Genomic DNA, 22623 nt, shown 5'->3' with positions numbered 1-22623 from the left:
AAGGCTCTGTCCTTCCATAATATAACATCATACAATCAATTTAATTTTTATTTTTAAAATTTATTTATTCAAGTTATCAAATATAAAATTATCTCCCACTTCCAATTTCATATCAAAATAAGAAAGAGTATAGTAAATGGCCTTTACCATCACTCCTAAGACATCAACAAAAACCAATTCTTCTCTCTCTCTCTCTTTTTAAATTTAAAAAAATAAAAAAAGAATTCTTTTTAAAGCTAACCCATATAATTCCTACTCATGATCTTTGTTCCTTAAAGCTTGCCCTCTTCCCTTATCATCACTTTCTTTTATTTATTTATCTATGAATCAAATATTCAAGAATTTCCAAAGAGAAAAAACCTAAATACCCCAAAAAAGTGATTCCAAAAGACTCTTCTAAACATTTAGTATGTAAAAACATTGATCCAAAAGACCCACCAAAAGATTAAAATTAAACACTATACACACTCATCCTCCCCATCACTCATCAAAAGATAAAGCAAAACCAAACAAAATAAAACCATTAGAGAAACAACTTACTACTTTGATGCTATCATGGAAGGAGGAGGCAGTGATGATCATCACCACCACCACCACAGCCACCACCATCACCACCAACAACCGCTCCATCATCATCATCGTCACCACCACCGCCCTACTTTCCCATTCCAATTACTAGAGAAGAAAGAAGAAGATAACCAACCTTGTTCCTCCTCTTCTTCCCTTCCTTTCCCTTCCCTACCGGTTTCATCTTCCTCGGCCGATCAACACACCTCGACTCGTTCCATTTCAACCCACCAGATCTCGCCGGAAACTTCCAAGACTCCACCGCCTAAACGTACTTCGACTAAAGACCGACACACCAAGGTAGATGGGCGTGGTCGTAGGATCCGCATGCCGGCTCTTTGTGCAGCTAGGGTTTTTCAGCTTACTCGCGAGTTGGGTCATAAATACGATGGTGAAACGATCGAGTGGTTGCTACAACAAGCTGAGCCGGCGGTGATCGCCGCTACGGGGACTGGTACCATCCCTGCAAACTTCACTTCCCTCAATATCTCACTCCGTAGCTCCGGCTCAAGCATGTCGGTTCCTTCTCAGCTTCGGTCCTCGGGTTTTAGCTCCAACTTTTCTATGCAACAACGTAGAAGCTTGTTCCCCGGAATCGGACTCGAAACGACGCCGACGCCGACGACGTTCCTTAACTTCCAATCTAGTAGTACTTCGTTGGGAATATCGGAAGAAGCCGAAGAAAGTAGTTTAGGAAGGAAACGAAGACCCGAACAAGATTTATCTTCACAACATCATCAAATGGGGAGTTACTTGTTGCAATCAAGCACCGGTACAATTCCGGCGAGTCACCACGGTCAAGTTCCGGCTAACTTTTGGATGGTAACTAATTCTAATAATCAAGTTATGAGTGGTGGTGACCCTATATGGACATTTCCTTCAGTTAATAACAGTGGTTTGTATAGGGGAACTATGTCTAGTGGGTTGCATTTCATGAACTTTCCAACACCAATGGCCTTGTTACCAGGCCAACAATTGGGTTCAAGCAGTAGCGGTGCCGATGGAGGCGGCGGCGGAGGTGGCAGTGGTGGAAGTAGTGGCATAAGTGAAGGACATTTAAATATGTTAGCTGGATTGAATCCTTATAGACAAGACTCCGGTGGCACCGGCGTTTCGGAATCTCAAGTGAGTGGCTCACATTCACACCACGGTGGTGGAGGTGGCAGCGATGAATGACGTGATTTACAAACCAATAGTGTCATTCTATCGTAGAGATGATGATGATGATCATCGAACAAAGCATCATCTTTGCTTTCTTTTGATCAAGTTGTGTAGTTTGATGTGTAACACACGTGAGGTTTGATTGCTCCTTTTAATTTTTTTTTCCCAAAAAAACATGAATTGAGTTTTTATTATACTAAAAAAAAAGAAATTAATTTTTTTTTGGTGTGATTAATATGAGTTCTTTTAGGGTTTGAGAAAAAAAAAGGGTAAGAGATAGACACTATTAACATTGTTATTGTGCCTGGTTTGGCTAAGAAAAAAAAACTCAGTTTTTTGGGGTTTCTTATATTTTTATTTTTGTTTACACAATATATTAATTTCATTTCATCATTTTGTTGGTGCATTTTCAATTTTTCTTTCTTTTTAGCAGAGGATTCATTGCATGAGATATGGATACATGAATTTAGGTTAAAATATTTGAGAAATCGTTTTAGTATCTTTTACATTGGGGCGTACTTTGGCTCTTGGGATTAATTGTTATTTTAGCATCTTCTAAACGTAAATAGTTTAATTTAGTCCTTTTTATCTTATTTTAAATTAAAAAAATATATATTTTCGATATAATATTTAAGTAGTTTTAAGACAAAATTTTTAGTTTTGACTCAGCGCTTTAATCACATAATTTTTAGCTTCGTCCGTGCTTCTTCCCACAACCCAACCCATCCTTAGCTTAGAACACAGCACAAGCTTTAAGTGCACTTGAACTTAATGATGGATGGGGAACTCCCTAAATGAATCATAATAGAAGTAAATTGATGATTTTTTTCTCCCTATTTGGGGGGTGAAGAAAAAAGGGACATAAAGTTTTGTGTAGTGTAGTGTAGTTGTGAGAAAGAACACAGTGAAAGAGATGAAACAGTGTTTTACTACATGTCTCACTGGGTCAACAACCTTTATTTTTTATTTTTGGTTTTGCCATGGCATTGCTTTCATTTTCAGTGTAATCTGTGCCATGAATCTCAAGGTTTTTACTGCATCAATGATTAAGATGGTTAAGAGAGAGAGGGAGGGAGGGAGGGAGGGAAGGGGCTATGTTATCAATTCCAGGTGTTGGGGTCAGCAAAGTGGAACCCCCAGTTTGCTGTTCATTGCTCCAAAACCAAAACCCAATGTACACTCACTGACACCACAGGTGGATCATTCCTCTCTTTTTTAAGAAAAAAGAAAAGGAAAAGGAAAAGAGAGTTTTTTTTTATTTTATTTTTTTGTTGGCACCGTAGAGATCGGTGGTGTGTGTTTCTTGAGTGACCCTACTTTGTAAACAAAGTAACCCTTCATTTTATTTTTTCCAGGCTATTCACCTTTGAATGATTGGATTTCATCAACAGTAACTGTTTTCCTTTTTTCTTTTTAACATAAAAAAATGTGGAATATAGTAACTTTTATTTTTTCTTCTTCTATTTTTTGTGAGTTAGTGTTATAAGTTGACACTATTCAGGATAATCTTTTTCGATAATTAATTTTTATATTTTGAAATTTAAAAAAAGTAAAAAATGTGATTTGATAATTTCTTTTAATGCGTTATGTTAGATCCTATCGTTTTTTTCTCTTTAATTCTTAATTTTTTTACCCCTACCAATACTTAAATCAATCGATTTTTTTGAGTGACCAAAATGAAAGTGTAAACACGATATGACATATACAGTCAACCTCCGTTAAAGATTTAACACTTGAATAACTAAAATGAAATTTCTTTGTAGCATCCCATTATCCTCCATCTTCATTATTATTTAAAAAAGAAAACAAATTATGTGTTTAATTTTTTTTATCATTTAGCTAAATTTTGTTTAAAAAACACTGTTTTTTTGTATCAATTAAGCTAACATTTACACCAAAAAAAAACAATCATACTTAATAGTAAATGGATTTCCAAAATTATTATTACTTTTTGACCTCATAAATCCTTCCATGTATTTTCACAAAATCCTCTGTAAGTAACAAAAATATCTTGGAATGACCGACACTATTATCCTACAAAATATCCCATTTTTTGTTTAAATAAATAAACCAAAAAGCCATATAAATGTAAGTATTCTTTTTTTAATTTATAAAACATTTATTAAAAAAAATACAATTAAATTCATTTTATTGAAATGATTGACAACAAATAGAGTTATGAACAGTAAATGCGTAAACATAAATCCAATAATTTTTAATGTCTGATTAAAGACAATCATATTGTGCAAGTAGTTTTTGTTTTTATTGGTTTTGTCGTGATGTGTTAATGCAAAAAGCTCAACAGACTTAAATCCAAAATTAATGAAAGCTACTGCTATTATTAGCCCACTACTTTTATGAGGAGATTAATTAAATCATTACACCATATAGGTTATTATTAGGGAAGATAAAGTAAAACAAGATGATGATTTCTTTAATATAATATACCATATATGTAGTGACACGTTAACATATATTTGAAAATGTTTATTAAAATATGAAATTTATATTAATCTCTATCTTCACCTGCAAAATTCAACTTTGTATTATCATTTTTTAGTACAATTATGGGAAAAAACAGTTCCGAAATTCATTCTTTTTAATTAAAATAATAATTATTTTATCTTTTATTTAATACACATGGACTCATTTATCTATTTTCTGAATAGAGAAATAGAATGCAATCTAATTTTCAGTACAAAAACCTTCATGATACTTTTTTTACAATTAGGAATAACCTTTTAACAAATTTTATATTTCTATCATCTTATATGCAGGAGTTTAGTCATTTTATTTTACAAATTTTAAAATTTAGGTCTAATTATTATTACTATTATTAATTTTTTTTGTTAAACGTAATTTTTTAATTATATACCTAATAAGTAAGTATTTTTTATTCTTAATAATATAAAAAATTTATAACATATTTTAAAAATTAACTTTTATATTTTATTTATGTTATTTTTTATATCGTACCGTACCTTAAATTTTAAAAAATAATACATGGGAGCTTGTCAAAAATCCAAGCGGCATGATTAGACCGTCTCTTACTCTACCAATGTTTCCCAACAGCTACCCATTCCCCTTTTGGAGGTTGTTCAAGCATGTGGGTAAGTTCTTTCGGCTTTGAAATATAGCTGTTCATAGTATGGATCAAATTGAATAACTATTTAAGTTTAGTGTACCGATCCATTCAAATAATAAATTGATAATATATAAATATTTAAATTTATTATTTTAATTTTCGATTAGTTGACAATAAATAAAATCTTTATCCAAACAAAACTCATGCGGAATTTAACGGGTCAAGAGGGCCATTTGACCTGTAAACCGATCTAATTGCAATTAGTCTTTTGGTGCTGGCTTAGTGGGGTGATAATAATCAACAGATTGTTCTAATTTTGGTCCATAAGGTCTCCTTAATGCCGGTTTTGATTTGAATGGCTTATTAGGGCCCATAAGATCTCTTAATCCTTCCATTATTTGATGGTTAGGGTTTATTTTTGGCCCTCATTCTTTTTTCTTTTAGGTTTATGTTTAGTGTTCTTTTTTGGGAATAAATGTTAATAGTGTCTAATCACGCTAATTAAAATACTAATTAAATTTTTACCCAAAAAACTATTTAAAATTTACAATTTCTGAATTATTTTTAATTAAATAAAAATAATTCTTAATTCTTAATTGATCAGATTATAATATAGTTGAAACCATAAGCTAGAAGAAAAATAAAATACAACCTGACAACAATAAAATAAGTGCTTTCATTGTAGGGACATTAACTTTTAGGTTCTACATTTGGCACTTAATTAGTGCTTCAAAATGGAAAAACCAAAAAAAAAAAAAAACCAAAGAGTCTAATTTTACATATATATATATCACTTCAACCCAACCATGTGACTATGAAAAAAATTACAGATACATGAAATATAATATTTTCGTAAAAACATTTTCAAAATATATTATTTTTGTATATTTTTTTGTCATGTGGTATTTAATATTATTTTCTTTCAATACATATACCCAGTAAATTTTTTTATTTTCCCCAAATTTTCGATATATATAAAAAAGAAGACAATTCACGTGATGTAAAGTAGGAATGAAAAGGGGAAGGTGGCAAAAAGTAAAACCCAAGTTAATCGAGTACCAATTTGCATGTGTAATGTTTGTTTGCTTCCTGTTGCCACCAATACCCAATATTGATTCACAAAATCTATGATTTTAAATATTGAAAACACCCTCACAATATATATATGTGTGTGCGCAAATTAAAGTAGGAAAAGAACCATAGAAATATCTAAAATTCAAATTTTTTTTACTTTAAAAAGATAATGTTTTCTATTTTCGAAACTCATTTTCCAAAACAATTACTAATTACAATACAATCACGAATATAATATAATAAATTCCCGATTAATTAAAATTAAAATTAATTTAATATAAAACACAAAAAAAATTTAAAACATATCCGAATGATGGGATTTAAATTCAAAATAATATAATAAAAAAACTCACAAGGTATTTACACAAATTGAGACTTCACATAATTCTTTTTAAATTTTTTATTATTAAATGTGGGTTCGGATAAGAGCAACCTGATTATATAATTATAAGTATTTCCTTTGTTGATTATATATAGCCCAAAAGCATGAGCACTTTCAATGTTTGGGCCTTTGGGCTGTATCCTGAATGCTAGGTCAACTTTTTTTTAAAAAAATTTACGTGGTATTATTAGTTGAGTTATTTGAATGGGCCAAGCCCACTCAAATATTATATTAATATTTTTATCTAATTCTAATTTATTAAGTAAATGAATTATTTGAGAACGTGGAGCCTAACTCGAAAATTTTTTAAAAGCGAGTTGCGATCCAACTCGAGCGGAATGCATTGTGGTTATACATTTCAGGGCCGATTCAACCTTTTCACTCAACTAAACTAAAAAATATAAATATTTACAAAAAAATAGTCAAATTTAAAAATTATAACGAAAATGGCCTAAAATCTACAATGTGAACTGGTGTCGGCTCGGCACCTTGATGGCCAACACTTACCCCATCATTGTGTAATTATTGACTATTGATTGGCATGAAATTAATTTCTTTTATGCCAGCACCGTAATAACCAGCACCAATATGTATTTTTTTATTCTCTTTTACAAAATATGTATTTCTTGGGATATAAAATAATATTTTTTTAATTATGTGTCTTTGCTATCGTATTTGATTTTTTTTCTCAGGTTTTATTTTGGTATCGGGCTTCTCACTGCCAGCATTGAATTTTTTTTTGGTTGTTTTTCGAAATAAATTGATTTAAATAAGGGTATGGAGAACGCATAAAAAAAATTTAAAAAGAGAAAAAGAAATACTTATAATGGTTTACCTGCTTTAAAAAATGAAATGCCAAAGAAAGACTTTCTCCATGCCCCTGTTTAAATCAATTTTTTCGAAAAACAACCAATTCTTTTTCGGTGTCTAGAGAGAGAAGCTTGACACCAAAATAAAACTTGAAAAAAAATTCAAATACGAAATCAGTGCCGGCAATAGGGACGTCGACACCTATTAAAAGTATATTTTTTCTATCCTGAGAAATACATTTATTTTGCAAAAGGAGAATGAAAAAATACATATCAATATCGGTCACGATAGTGCCGGCATTAATTTAAAAAAAAAATTCAGGCCAATCAGCAGAGAATAATTACACAATGATGGGGGTGGGTGTTGGCCATCAAGGTGTTGGCACCGATTGACGCTAACACCGATTGACGCTATAAGTTTTAGGTAATTTTCGTTATAGTTTTTAAATCTGAGTCATTTTCGTAAATATTTATATTTTTGGATTAGTTGGATAAAAGGGCCTATATTTTACCACACACTGTTCACATGCTTATATATTTTTGGTTAAATATGTGATAAGTTCTTATATTCTTTGAAAATTTAGAATTTGGTCTATTTACTCTTCAAATTTTAAAATTCAAATTTAACTGTTAAAGATATTGAAATTATTTATTTAGAATTAAGCGAGTTTTTTTTTTAAATTTCAAAATGTAACACAATTGATTTAACAAAGAAATTAACATAGTTGGTAATTTAATTTGAATTTTAAAATTTGGAAAGTAAATTAACTAAATTTTTGAAAAGTATAAAAACTTATCTATTTTATCTTTTTTTTTTAAGAATATTGGTTAATAGGTTAGATTAAGTCGAGTCATTTGAGATTTTTATTTTTTAATTATTTGATTTATAAAATTGAAATTAATTTTGTTTATAAGATGTTGTAGGTATATTTTATCGGTAGCATTTAAAATATTATAATTTTAAAAGTGATAATGAGAAAAAAATGATTTCTATATTTTAATGAAATTATCAATGTGATACTTCTACTTTTAATGCCAAAAATATTTGTCTTCAACCTAGCCTTTATCTCCAGCGATGTCGTTAAGAAAATATAAATAAAGCTCGTGGAAGGCACACGCCACTTTGCGAAACTATCCAATGCTAGAAGTGATGTATTGTTCAGTTTGGATTGGACCATTCAACCACGTCTGCTATGCTATGCTATCTTATGCCCACCACGCGCTTCCTTTTCTTTATTTTTTCAATTTTTTCACTTCCGTAATTATACTTTGAACCCTACCAATTAAATCATTATTAAGAAAACGATAAAAACTCATCCATGACTAATATTGTAATTTTAATAAAATATATTTTTATATAATACATTCTCTTATATAAATTTCCTTTTTTTCTTTTAATAAAAATCAAATTTGAGGTGTGAAACTGGAAAGCATATGGAACAAGCAGAATGGCACATAGCAAAAAGAAAGCCGACAAAAACTAAAAGCAAACAAGCACGTGTCCATTCCACGTGTTTTGTCTCGATTCACCAATGATCAGTTGCTAGCCACGCGCCTCCCTGTGTACTGTTTTCTCCCGCCACACTCTTTCTCTCCCCTAAAATACACTACCTTTTTTTTTTAATCAAAGCTTTTATTTTTATTTTTATTTTCAACTTTCTAATCTTCCTCTCAGTTGAAACACCACCGCCCATCATCTTTTGTTTTCTTTCGAAGGTTGGTTCACAAATCACAATCTCTGTCTTTGATCTTGAACCGTGTTTTTGATGGGACTTTTCTATATTTTGATCTGGGTTCTTTATTTTGATGCATCGAGATAGATGATTTTTGAAGTTTTCCCTTTTTCTTTTTGGTTCTGAATCTTATCTGTGTTTGATCCAAATTTTCAGTAAAATTAGATGGGGCAAATATGGGTGCGTGTTTGTGTGTGTGTGTTTTTTTTTGGGAAATTTGTGTTTGGTTCCTTTGAATACCCAATTTCTGTAGTTTAATTTGTGTTGTGGTGGTCTGATTTATTGATTTAGTTCTATGAGTCATCAATGGAGGAGACTCTGAATTGTTAATTTTGTTGGTGTTTGTAGGAAAATTTTGGGTTTTTTTTTCTTTCTAACTAATTAAACAAACATGGGCTCTGAGACAAATGCAGCAGTGAAGACATCTGTTGGCAGGTTAGTGTTTCAATATCTTAGGAGCTTTAGTTACCTCTAGCTTCTGTAATTTTCTGGTTTGTGTCTGAATTCATTTCATGGCTTAGGTTGATGTTTGAATTCGTGTCCGATATGACATACCTCCCCTTATTCGATACTCACATCTGAGTTTGAGTAACATAGGTTGCGAGTCAGCCCCTTAGCTCATTGTAGTTGTTGGTTTCACGTAATCCATCAATTTCTAACATTGATATATTCTCTGAGGTTCTGAGGTTATCAATGTGCAATTAAGCATATTCAGACGTATCTAGTTCTGGTGGCAATGAAAATGTGCAAATCTTAAATTGCCAAATTTGTCAAAGAATGAGGTAGTTTGGCTTTGTCTGAAAACCGATTTCGATGCAGGTCTTGTGTTCCGAAGACGAAGGGAAAGGTTCCTAAAAGAGTTCACAAAGCTGAGAGGGAGAAGCTCAAGCGTGAGCATTTGAATGAGCTCTTCCTTGACCTGGCAAATGCTCTCGGTAATGTCCCAAGTCCGGCTTTAATTTATATAGATGATCAGCTCGGGTTTCGGTTTGTAAAATCGGTTATTTTCGTGTACAGATCCGAATCAGCCGAACAATGGGAAGGCCTCTATTCTTTGTGAAGCAACTCGACTATTAAAGGAGTTGTTCGGTCAAATCGAGTCCCTCAAAAAGGAAAACGCTTCTTTGGTATCTGAATCTCACTATGTAAGACTCTTGATCCTTGTCTTTGATAATTTTGCTGAATCTTAATCGGGAGTGAATGTTGGATGCCCTTGCTATATGTCCGTGTTTTGAATATGTAATGAAGTGTCGGAGTAACATAGTATTGTGTTCTTGTCTGAAACGTCAACAGGTGAACGTCGAGAAGAATGAGCTGCAGGAGGAGAATTCCACCCTGGAAACTCAAATACAGGAGCTGAAAAGTGAGATCGGAACAAGGGTTGCTCAATCTAAACCCGACTTGAACGAACCTCCTCCATTGCCATCACAGTTTCATGGAGATCATCATCCCGGTTTGCCTGCTGTCGAACCTGTTCCGCAACAATCATCGGCTCTCCTTGTTGTTCCAATTCATCCCGATATTCAGACTTATCCGACGCCCGATTCGGGCACACAACAACAACCTGCCCCTAAAACGAACTGTGTTGTCAGTAAACCACATGCTCGATATCCGACCCCAGCAGATTCATGGCCTTCCCAACTTCTTGGGAAGCAATAATGACTAACAAAAGTTGAGGGTGGAAACCCAAGCCAACTTGTAAATTTCACTGCAAAATTCTGGACTTCCTTTTTTTCTTTTGGGGGCTTTCGATTTAAAATTAGGAAGGGCAAACCCTTTGTAAAAAATAGCATGTTTTTGATGTGCATGGGGATGAGTTAATAACTGAGATCCATTTAGCTGCCTTTGCTTCGTTAGGTATTGATTATATTTCTACTTTGGCTGGAACAACCACCTAATCAAATTCATCCTTGGTTAATTTTAAGTCACTCTATTTTTATTTTAGAAATTTAATTTTTTTACTTTTCAGATTTCAAACTTAAATTTATTTATAATTTTAAAAAATATATTGTAATGAAAATAAAGAGACTGAATTCTTCCCTAAAAATAAAAATACCAACTTGTGAAAGTACGTAAATTTATGATGCATTTTAACCTTATTTTAATAAATGACCATTTAAGTGCATATTTTTCGTAAGAGTAGCAGTTTCTTTATTGAGAGTAGGAGATAGGTCACACAGTTTTAATGATTATACTCTTCATAAATTTAAAATTTAGTCCATTTATTTTTTAGATAACATTATTAAAATTATTTTGTTAAATTTAAATTTATTACAATAATTTTTTAATTACACAGTTATCAAGTGAGTATTTTTTATTTCAAAATATCAAAACAAATTTAATAAAATAAAAAATAAAAATGTTAACAATTGGACAAAAATAAAAATAAGAGAGTAAATTTTAAATCTACTGAAATTTTATCATGATATTTTAACTTTTTTAAAGTATAGCTTAATGATATAACCATTTTTCTAAATCTTGTGGGGGCATAAAGTGTTTTTTAAGACATTATTGTAAGTTTAAAATTCAAATATCGTGGCCGATTGATTTTTAATTCGATTGGTATGGACATTGTCGTCAATATAGAAGGAAGGATGTGGGTTTGATTGCATTTAAGCGCGTTATGGGTTAAGGAAGGGTTACAAATAGTTTTAAATATTGTATAAAAAAGAACAAATATATATAAAATATGTATAATCATCTGAGATAAAAAAAGTAGTCATATTTAAGAAAAAAATTATAATTAAATTATTACGAATTTGATAAAAAATACATAAAATATAAAAATCCTTCTCAAAATAATACTTTAAATTTATTAACCTAAAATAGTATTTAAAAACCAATTCTTCATATAAAATAATAATTTAAAAAAAACAGTTAGAACAGTTAACCTCGGAGGAGGGAAAATAAAATGTAGCAAAAAGAAAGCTGGCGCTAATTTCCTTCCCTTCAATGCTCTTGTTTCTCATGTATATAATTTTTTTTTAATTTGAAAGAAAAAAGAAAAGAAAGTAATCAAATCTTTTAATGCCGTTTGATTCGTTAGTGTTGTTTTTTTTGCTCATCACGGTTGATTCGTTTGTGATCCTTGATTCTAAAGTTTAAGATTTAAATCCAATTTTGATTCGTCAAATTTATTGGCCTTTTAATTGCCGATTTGTGGATGTTAATTCGTATTCAGGTAACTATTTTTCGATTGAATGCTCATTTTTATTCAAGCTTAATGATGCATGATCTAATAGTTTATGCTGATTGAGTGAAATTTGAAAAAACAGTGAAGGAATTTTGGATGCTTAACTTCATTTGATACAGAAATTTGAAAGAAAATTTAATTATTAGGGTTGAGATTGCATCCGATTTATTTGTTTCTTTTGATGTGATTGCTTCAAATGCAGGTAAGACCAAATGAATAGATGTTGTGGTTCGGGATTTTTACAATTTATTACAATGCTTTTGGAAAATGATAGTGTCTCTAACTCAGTATTTTTGAGATAGGTTATTCTCATGAGGATACTGTCACTTGAGGCTTTCTCATAATGGAATAGTATGAACTGCATTCTGGTAGGAGACTCGAGGAAAGGTTTTATATGGGGCGGATACGGGGATTATTCTTTCGATATTTTCTAGGAGTTAGCTGTTGTTCTAAGCAAGGGTCGGACTTAATATCTTCAGGTGATGGCTGACCTCCAAAGGAATCGTCTTTCTGATAGGGAACATGAACAGGTATTCCATCTTTTCTCTCTACTTAACCTCTTTCTCGGCTTTTGTACATGAATCTTTTTTGATGTCAACTTGGTCCGAGTAATGAACTTTATTAGCTATGACTGTTGCAGAAAATTTGGTTTTAGGTCGATTCAGCAGTATGTGATATACAGCATTGACAGGAATCAGAATAGCCTTTTAATGTAGAATATTTTCTCTTCCAAGAATGAGATTATAGGTGTTATAGGCTGAGTTACATGTCTTCAGATGATCTTTAGTTCCTGCCATTGTCTTCTTTTTTCTTTAGTTAAGAAGGTTGTCTCTTTGGAACTGAAAATCAAAAGGTTGTCTCTTCATGCTAATTAGTATATGTCATACTTTTGCGCCCTTTTCTGCAGGCCATTTCAACCCTTAAGAAAGGAATGTATCTGCTGAAGTATGGGCGATGGGGAAAGCCTAAATTTTGTCCATTCCGACTTTCAAATGTATGTTGCCTTGAAGACCATACCATTAATTACTAATACTTTCCCTTGCTTAGAGTTTTCCATACTGAAATTGCATTGGATATCATGTCACCCTGAAAATACTTAGTTACGAATTTTCCAGAAAATACTTCTTTTAATTTTCTTTTAAAGGGAATGTAATACAATAAGCAATGAATTAGTGATCATCAATATGCCATGCCATCTAAAGAGATGTAGCCCGCCTAGAAGTACCTTCTATCAAAGACCTTTTAAGTATGAGTAGATTGTGATCAGTTCATCTCCAAACCTAAAAAAAATTGCTCTTATGATTTTTCTTATACGAATTAAGTTATTTTCTAAATGAAAGATCAACAATAGATTTTGGGGCTATCATGGCTGGATTGTCCCATTGGTGATCTAAATATAACTTTTTCCTTAGGTTTCTCAACTGGAGTGACCACTCTGGAGTCTGGCATGTGCACATCTGCTTGAATCTGGTCCTTGTCTGCTTCTTTAAGCCTTGAACCATTTTCATTAAATTAGATGTCAGATAATCATTACCTCTTTAAAGCTCATATAAGAAGGTAAAAACCCAAAAATGAAACTGCTAGAATCAAGGAAGATTGCCATATCTAGCAACATTGCGATGACGTTCTCTTAATCTGTGGAGCCTCAGAATGATAATATGGCTTCTTGAGTCTTTGAATTCATGTGAATACAAACCTAAAATATTTCTTCATGAAATGCTTGTGACTTTAACCTCTTTATTAATCTCATTTATTCTATTTCAGTTTGTATCATGAGAAGTTTAAGGATTACGTAAAGAAGTGACAATGGATTAAAATTTTGTTAAGTTCAAAGGTTGGCAGAGAATCCAACTTTATGCCATTGTGTGCAATTCACTTGCTCTATACTTGGGATAGCTTTTGTTCTATATAATGTGAAACTGGACACTACTAGCAGTAATTGGAGCAAAAGAACTAATAGATATAACAAATTTTAAATATACGAGTTAAGTTAGATTGTTAGGAGGTTGTAAAACTAACACGTAGAATAATAGTGGATAGCAGTTTTATTTGTCTGTCTGTGAGGTTTTCCATCTCTATGTCTTTGTTAAAGCAAATATTGCTATGTGAACTGAACGAGCTGTGCAAATCCAAGGAACCTTGGGCACAGAATTACAAATTGTTCAGTTAGGGTGATTATATTGATTTAAGATCATTTTTACCTGCCAGGATGAGAAATCGCTGATTTGGATTTCTGACAAAGCAGAGAAACAACTCAAACTAAGCCAAGTTTCAAGGATTGTATCAGGACAGCGTACTGTAAGTCTATATCTGTCAATGCCTTGTGCGGTGAACAGTTACTTTTAGGTTCTCAATTTTAGCACATAATTTACCTAATCATAACAGTGTTTAATAAATAGTCACATACTAAACAAAAAGAATTTTAATATATTCCTAAAATATCATCAAAATTTATGGAAAAAAAAAGACAATTGAAGCTACTGACTCTTTAGGAGCATCTAACCAATTACACATTTTGCATGAAGAAATATCTTTTAATGCCTTGTGCTATACTTTCAGTGGATATAGAACAAGTTTAGGAGCTCCTAAAATCTAACAGATCCTATTTTGCTATATATATATATAGTTCATTATTGTAATCTGAGACATGTGGCTTATCTTCTTGAAATTCATTCGTTTAGACTAGTCTATGGAACAAAAAGGTGAAAAGAAAAAAAAGACTAGTGCAGTCTCAGCAAGAGGCAAAAGTCACAAAAGCTTTTCTGCATGGTTTTGCAGGCCGTGTTCCAGCGTAGCCCTCAGCCTGATAAAGAACATCAATCATTTTCTCTTATTTACAACAACGGATCCTTGGATTTGGTTCGTATTCTTTCTTGCTTTTGACCTGTTAACAAACATCCTCCTTTTAACTACAATTGCATTGTTTCTCAAATTTCCATTTCATTCTGTACCATCCAATACATTATACATGCATAGAAAGTGCATATTCATCCCATTCAAGCATTCTATATTTATTATTGTAGGCTCATAGCAAACTTGTTTTGAACCTATGAATTTTAAGATTTTATCTTCTGAATTTCTCTCTTGTTATTACTATTCTTGTTATGGTTTTTGGAATTTGCAGTTTCACTGCTGAATAGTTTAATATAATAGCAGTGTCGACTCAAGGAAAAGTCAACCATTCTGTATCTTGTTTCTTAGCCCTCTTTCCCAAGCCATGGATAGGATTGTGTGTAGAAAGGAGAGTTTAGTTTCTTGCTTTTTTATTCCTTTCCTTACCTTTTCTACTAGTAAGGACCAGAGGAAATTGTTGCTGTATTTTGCTAGCAGTTCAAGACTTCTAGAATTGTAAATTCTTGTTCACTTAGATTCGGGAATGATCATTGATTCCTTTCCTTTTCCTTTCTTGTTTTTATGGTTGGGAGAATATAAGAAGAAACTTCTCATGTTCATTGATTTAAAATTAGAACTCATCGAATTAATTTCTTTTTAATGTAACATATAGTTTAGTTTTGAACATTGAGTATTTATTACCAAAATCTGAATCCCAATACATAAAAACCAACTCTAATTAATGGATGATGTTAATAGATATGCAAGGACAGAGATGAAGCTGAGATCTGGTTTACTGCTCTTAGGGTCTTAATTTCAGAAGGTGACAGCAGCAGGCGAAAAAGTGATGCAACAAGTGACAACACATCAACAGAAAGTCAATGTAGCTGTACTCAAAGAAATTCTATATCTAATGCGTCATCTGCAACCAGTGACATTGTCAATAAGGTTTCCTACTATAGAGTGCCAGAAAATCCAATCATTTTCTGTTTTCTTTATTATATCTTTCCATCTTTTTCTTATTGTAGGATCCCAGAGATATCCAAATTGTTTCACTCCCGCATGAGAGCTCTCCACAGCGTAGACTGGGAAAAGCTTTTTCGGAGGTCTTAGCATACACTAGTATAATAAATAGCTTAACTCAGAAGGAGACAGTTGCCAAGCATTTCAGTTCAGAATCATTGGGGGGGTTAGAGATCTCCTCTGTTTTTGATTCATTTAGAAGTAGTTTATCCAGTCGAGTGAGTTCATCCAGCCACAGATCTTCTTTGGAGGATTTTAATGCATTAGGTGGTGTTTTTATCTGGGGAGAAGGAACTGCTAACGGACTGCTTGGTGGCAGTCACAAAACTCAAACTACTGTTACTAGAATAGATGCACTTTCACCCAAGGCTCTTGAATCAACAGTGCTTCTGGATGCTCACAATATTTCTTGTGGGTATAAGCATGCTGTTTTAGTCACAAAACAGGGGCAGATCTTTAGTTGGGGTGAAGGAAGGGGTGGCAGGCTTGGGCATGGAGTTGAAGCTGATGTTTCTCAACCGAGGCTCATTGGTGCTCTTAGTGGGTCAGCTATTGGATTAGTTGCCTGTGGGGAATTTCATACCTGTGCTGTAACACTTTCAGGGGACCTTTATACCTGGGGTGATGGTTGTCATAATCTTGGTCTTCTAGGGCACGGTACTGAAGTTAGTAAGTGGATTCCTAAAATGGTAAGAGGTGATATTGAAGGTATGCGTGTGTCATATATCTCTTGTGGAGCTTGGCATACCGCTGCAGTTACATCGACAGGTAAATTATTCACATTTGGAGATGGAGCTTTTGGAGCTCTAGGCCATGGGGACCGTAGTAGCACAAGTTTACCTAGAGAAGTTCATGCTCTTAGAGGGCTACGAACGGTGAGGGCATCTTGTGGAGTTTGGCACACTGCTGCGGTTGTGGAAATGCCTCCTGAGTTATCTGGTGAGTTTTCATCTGGAAAGCTGGTCACCTGGGGTGATGGAGAGAAATGGCAGCTTGGACATGGTGATAAAGAACCCAGATTAGTTCCTTCTTTGGTAGCACTGTCAGGCACTACAAACTTTTCCCAAGTGGCTTGTGGCTACAGTATTACTGTTGCTCTAACTGACACTGGGAAAGTCTATTTCATGGGGAGTGATGGTCGTGGAAACCTTGGGAGCTCTGGATGTAGCAAGACTCCGACCTGCGTCAAAGGCAATATCAAAAACAGCCGAATTGAAGAGATAGCATGTGGTTCTTATCATATTGCTGTTCGTAGTTCGGATGCCAAGATTTACACCTGGGGAAAAGGTGCAAATGGTCAATTAGGTCATGGAGACAATGAAGACAGAAATATTCCCACTCTTGTTGAAGCTTTGAAAAACAAACAAGCAATGAGAGTGGTATGTGGCTCAAACTTCACTGCTGCCATTTGTCTTCATGACTGGGCACTAGGTGCCGATCATTTAAACTGTTCTGGGTGTCGAAATCCATTTACTTTCATCAGAAAGCGCCATAATTGTTACAACTGCGGGCTAGCCTTTTGTAAACCTTGTAGCAGTAAGAAATCTCTAAAAGCTGCTTTGGCTCCTAAGAAGAACAAGCCTTGTCGGGTCTGTGATGATTGTTTTTCCAAATTAAGTTGGAAAAAGGAGTCTCGATCAGCTCTTGAATCCGCTAAGAATTCAAGGGAAGTCATACATCTGAATGGTAATGAGTTAACAGACAAAGATATTATAAACCGAGCATCTTTTCCTAAACTAGCCAGGCTTCCGTCCTTTGATTCATTCAGGAGCCGCAATTGCAACCATGATAGAGGAGTATTTAAGTCGCAGTGTTACCCAAGCTTTTTATTAGGAAATTCTACGAGAAAATCAACTTCTGGTTTAAGAATGGTTTCTCGAGGATCATCCCCTCCTTCAAGGAAGTCGAGTCCAGTTTCTTCTTTTACAAGAAATTCAATCCATACTGATCTTGCAAATCCAGAATTACTTCTTGATGACTCAAAGCACTCAGTTGAGAGCCTCACTCAAGAGATAAGTTTATTAAGAACACAGGTACTTATAATGATAGATTAAGATACAAACTACAACTTATATTTGAGAATTATATGCGAAAAAAGCATATCAAAGGAGAGATGGTGATTAATTATGAACGCTTTAGGTATCTAGAAATTTCAATTTGCTTTCGCAGGCGCGTGCATGAATTTTTTGTTCATTTATCATTCCCTTACATATAGGGTCACCACTTTTATCCTTGATTTCTATTTATATATTTTATTCCATAAAGTAATTTCTCGAAACGTGCTCTCCTTTTTCTATTGTGAACTTTGATTCTTAATTTAGGAGTGCAGTGCCCATTCTAGAGTCATTGTTTGTTTCTGTACTTAAATATCTTAAAGAACATTCATCAGTTGCTAAAAAGAATTCTATTGTCAGAAAATAAAAATGAGGCATGGTACTAAACTATTGGTAATCAATAGACACCCTGCATAGGCTGCAGACATTCCTATGAGCTGAAAACATGGCAATTTGATTCAATATGAACTAAGGAGTGTCACTTACATATCTCGCAATTTATGTCAGGATGTTCTTCCATGCTCATGACAGGATACTATAGGTGCTGTAATTATGATGGTAATAATATGGCTTTCAGGTTGAGGATCTTACTGCCAAATCTCAAGTCCTAGAAGCAAAACTCGAAAGAACATCAAAGCGGTGGAAAGAGGCAATGGCTGCAGCAAGTGAGGAAGCTGAAAAGAACAAAGCTTCAAAGGAAGTAATCAGATCTCTAACAGCGCAGGTAAAAAAAAATCTAGGTTTTGCTATTGTACAGATATATGAGCTTTAAACTGGACATAAGTTTATAGTTAAAAACCCAATCTTGAATTGAACTTGTTCACTTATTTAAGGCATAGTTGGTCAAAGGTTGGGAATAGAAATATGGAAGAAAGCTATGTTACTCAGACTCGAGTAAGATATGGGTATGTGGCTAACATTGGTACATGAGTGTTGGACATGGATACTCAAATGAAGAATAAGAGCAACATAGAAGAAAGTAAATGGAGAAACCATAGGATTCCATAGTACCAGAACACATACAAAGAATTCTATTATATCAAAGAAGTGGCATAAGCATGAAGGAACTTAGCACATTTGTTAGTAACGAGATACTTAGTCTCTTAATAATCTTTATGAACCGTGCATGGAAATCTACATGCACAGACCTTAGATATGTGGATTTTATTTACGCAACTATTGCCTTCTCAAAACCCTCGTAATAGAAGCTTTTATTTTAGGTTAGTAAGACAGTTCTACACTAAGCATATATAACCACTCAAATGCTTAATTTGGAGAGGTTTCCAAGGAACAAGCACATTTATGAGCTAAAAGAATAAGAGCAGCAGGGAGGCCTCCACATAAGGTTCTTATGGACACTTGTGCATTCATGTAGTGTTCAAGTGTTTTGTGGTATTATAATTGTGTTTAAAGTATTTTATAGTTATATAAATTTTAATACGCTAGTAATTCATATTATATAAATTTTGAGACATTCATGTATCCCTATTATTTTTCTCTATGTGGTGTGTTGCTAGGAATGAAAAATTGAAACAGAATTATGATGGAGAAGTGCTATGATTTAGTATTTTTGCCATCATTTCTATCCAATATAATACTACAATGGATTTGGTTAATGGTATTTTTTGACAGTTGAATCAAGGGCGTGGAAAAGGACCTGAACAATCAACTTTACCTAGGAACTGAGAGAGTTTCGGCTGCTGAACTCACGTTCTTGTTCAGATTCCAGAGTCCAGCCAATCTCCGAACACAAAGCCCTTTCAACATGCCTAGAATCTCGAGTGTGACAGGTTCGTACGGATATCACGGCATGGCCGAATAAACAGCAAAAAAGAGATTGGAGGACGAGTATTGGATAGTAAAATGCAGAACAGTTGGTTTTGAATACACGGGAGAGGAGGCATTGCCCTGAAAACCTGCAGTTTCAAGGGCAAAAATCCAGCCCCACTAGCATAGGATATACAGCTGATGCCTTATGATACAAAGTTGATGAAGAGAACATAGAAACTTCATATGTTTGATACATTTGATGAAGAATGTATTTACTTCCATTCCCATGTTGAATGCATATACAAAGCTAGTTTCACTTGGATAGCAAGCCATGCATTGCATCGATTTTTGCTTGATTTTCGAACTATTCTTTTTGGAGGTCTTTGGTGTTGTCTTTTATAGACACTGAAATTTTCACTTTTTTTTAAATGCCTTTTAAAAAAAAAATTAAATTGAGTTCTTAAATTGGACGAAAGAGATGGAACACTTCAGAGGAAAGAAAAGTGAATGTTTTTTTTTATTTTAAAAAACATAATTTATGTGGTATTCCTTCATGTAATATTTTATATTATTATAATTAAAAATTGAAATAATAATATTAATTTTATTATTAAAATAATAATTCAACTTGGATTGAATTAGTATGAATCTTATTTGAGTAAATTGAACTTAATAAATATGACGAGTAAGCTCTCGACAAATCTATTTGGAGTAGCACTAGAAAAAAAGAAGGGTATTATTTGGTTTTCGAAATTATTTTTTGTTTTTATTATTTGGTATTTTTCATGTCCATTTTGAAATCAAAGTTTGATTTTTTATTTTCATTTTAAAGAAATGATTCATTTTCTATTTTTTATAAATTGAAAAACAAATTTGATAAATGAAATAAAATTTGTTTTCGATAACAAAAATATTAAAAAAACATGTTTAATATACTATTATCTTATAATAAAAACAAAAGAAATAAAATAAAAATTACTATATTATATAATTAAAATTTAGGTAAGATATTTTAATATTTAAAAATTGCTAAAAAATAAATTTGTTTGCATTTGAATGAATTTAAATTAGTGCCAATTCATTTACTTGAATTTAAATTTTAAAAATATTTTTTTTAATTTTTTTCAATTTTAAAAAACATTTTAAGTAAAAGCGTCGGAGACAATACTTTCAAAAATTTTTAATAAAAATTTTCAATATATTCTCATTTTTATCGTGAAGATGATTTAAACACAAAATTTGGGCTTATTAACTCTTTAGTCTTTATTTGGGCCTAAGTAGCTCAAATCCCTTTGTTTAGCAACTGGAAATTTTCAGTTCTAAGGCTTTATCATATTTTTTAGGGTTTGCTTTATAAAACCCATTTGCAACCCTACCGTTGGTTGATGAAAGCAGCAAAGTCACTGTGTTAAAGAGAAACGGCGCCTCCGCCCTACAACAATGGTTCACGTCTCCTTTTACCGCAACTGTAAGCTCTCACTACCCCTTTTTTTCTATGACAAGTATTTCTTTTAACTTTGATCTGCTCTGGTATTTTCCATAGGTCTTATGTTAATCTTTTTTGTCCTAATGCATTGTTGGGTTTTCTTGTTTTGATGAAATAGAAATTGGGTTTTTGTTTGTTTGTGATTTTAGTTAGATTTGCATAGTGAATTGAGGGGTTGAGTGGATGAAGATCTAGGGTTTCTTAGGTGGTTGTGATTTGTTTGGGTAAATGATTTTTAGGATTATGATTTGTTCCCCGCTATGTGAAATTATGAATGATAAACAGATGGGAAGACATTTAAGAAGCCTCGTCGTCCTTATGAAAAGGAACGATTGGATGCTGAGTTGAGGCTGGTGGGAGAGTACGGGCTGCGATGCAAGAGGGAACTCTGGAGAGTTCAGTATGCTTTAAGCCGAATCAGAAATGCTGCTAGGGATCTATTGACCCTCGATGAGAAGAACCCGCGTCGGATCTTTGAGGGTGAAGCCCTTCTTCGCAGGATGAATCGATACGGACTATTGGATGAGAGCCAGAACAAGCTTGATTATGTCTTGGCGTTGACAGTGGAGAACTTCCTCGAACGTCGCCTTCAAACTCTCGTGTTCAAGACTGGTATGGCTAAATCTATCCACCATGCCCGAGTTCTCATCAGGCAGAGGCATATCAGGTATTGATCTTTACTTGCTAATGTAAAATAATATGATTTTGTAGCTAAATATAGGTTATTTATTACATCATTACATATAGGAAACACTCGCACCCAAGTTTAGTAACGTAGTTGTTTGGTGTCTGACATTGGGATCATGTATGACTGGCATAATTATCATTTTGCCTATTGATACTCAGCTCGGTTTCTTCTGGTTGTGTACAGGGTTGGAAGGCAGGTAGTCAACATTCCATCATTCATGGTGAGGGTTGATTCACAAAAGCACATTGATTTCTCGCTGACTAGTCCGTTTGGCGGTGGACGTCCCGGAAGAGTGAAGAGAAAGAACCAAAGGGCAGCTGCCAAGAAGGCTGCTGGTGGAGATGGAGATGAAGAAGATGAAGAGTAAGGTGATTGGGGTTCTTGATCTTTTTTTACTTTTACATGATTTAGAAAAATGATGTCTTGGTGTTTATTTTGGATTGATAATATTTTTGGACATTGTTAGAATTTTGTTTAGTTTCCAAGAAAATGAGTTTACTTTTCTTTATTATTTTTTTCCTGATATGAAATTACCTTCAGTTTTTTTAGTATTAATAAAAGCTTATATTACAATTTAAGGGATGATTATAATTGAATAGAAACTAGTGTTTAATATTTGGTTCATAAATTAAAAAATTAATTTAATTTTTATTTATTATATCATTAAAAAAATTATATCTTTTTTAAATATTAGTAAAACTATCTTTAAAAATAAAAATAGATCAAATCGATGGAATTCGATTGACCACAATATGATTGCAAAGTT

The 22623-nt window shown here is 33.1% G+C and overlaps 4 protein-coding genes across 9 annotated transcripts; all 4 read left to right on the top strand.

Moving 5' to 3' along the window:
- The first annotated feature begins 224 nt into the window (after nt 1–224).
- LOC121223626 (transcription factor TCP14) lies at nt 225–2134 on the top strand. Its single transcript, XM_041105502.1, has one exon. It carries the CDS (start codon nt 556–558, stop codon nt 1741–1743), a length of 1188 nt encoding a protein of 395 aa, XP_040961436.1. The 5' UTR covers nt 225–555; the 3' UTR covers nt 1744–2134.
- A 5328-nt stretch (nt 2135–7462) lies between these two features.
- On the top strand, nt 7463–10735 carry LOC107912139 (transcription factor bHLH47). 5 transcript variants are annotated; one of them, XM_041105500.1, is made up of 5 exons: nt 7463–7502; nt 9160–9246; nt 9631–9746; nt 9829–9956; nt 10105–10735. In XM_041105500.1, exons 2-5 carry the CDS (start codon nt 9203–9205, stop codon nt 10468–10470), a joined length of 654 nt encoding a protein of 217 aa, XP_040961434.1. In that variant the 5' UTR covers nt 7463–7502; nt 9160–9202; the 3' UTR covers nt 10471–10735. The 5 variants fall into 5 exon arrangements, with proteins under 5 accessions (XP_040961434.1, XP_040961435.1, XP_016695694.1 ...); XM_041105501.1 differs by lacking the exon at nt 7463–7502 and adding an exon at nt 8485–8641; XM_016840205.2 differs by lacking the exon at nt 7463–7502 and adding an exon at nt 8656–8794.
- A 955-nt stretch (nt 10736–11690) lies between these two features.
- LOC121223624 (PH, RCC1 and FYVE domains-containing protein 1) lies at nt 11691–20011 on the top strand. Of its 2 annotated transcripts, XM_041105497.1 has the most exons (9): nt 11691–11992; nt 12307–12534; nt 12912–12998; nt 14213–14302; nt 14783–14863; nt 15596–15784; nt 15865–17892; nt 18491–18637; nt 19546–20011. In XM_041105497.1, the coding sequence occupies exons 2-9, from the start codon at nt 12487–12489 to the stop codon at nt 19597–19599; spliced, it is 2724 nt and encodes a 907-aa protein (XP_040961431.1). In that variant the 5' UTR covers nt 11691–11992; nt 12307–12486; the 3' UTR covers nt 19600–20011. The 2 variants fall into 2 exon arrangements, with proteins under 2 accessions (XP_040961431.1, XP_040961432.1); XM_041105498.1 differs by lacking the exon at nt 12912–12998 and having other exon boundaries at nt 11714–11992.
- Nucleotides 20012–20895: 884 nt separating this feature from the next.
- Nucleotides 20896–22365, top strand: LOC121223625 (40S ribosomal protein S9-2). Its single transcript, XM_041105499.1, has 3 exons — nt 20896–21151; nt 21455–21836; nt 22041–22365. The coding sequence occupies exons 1-3, from the start codon at nt 21124–21126 to the stop codon at nt 22222–22224; spliced, it is 594 nt and encodes a 197-aa protein (XP_040961433.1). The 5' UTR covers nt 20896–21123; the 3' UTR covers nt 22225–22365.
- Nucleotides 22366–22623: the final 258 nt, after the last annotated feature.

This window comes from Gossypium hirsutum, chromosome D11, assembly GCF_007990345.1.
Source record: "Gossypium hirsutum isolate 1008001.06 chromosome D11, Gossypium_hirsutum_v2.1, whole genome shotgun sequence".
Classification (NCBI taxonomy): domain Eukaryota; kingdom Viridiplantae; phylum Streptophyta; class Magnoliopsida; order Malvales; family Malvaceae; genus Gossypium; species Gossypium hirsutum.
The sequence above is the reverse complement of the archived record's forward strand: the minus strand, read 5'-3'. Positions and strand labels throughout refer to the sequence as shown.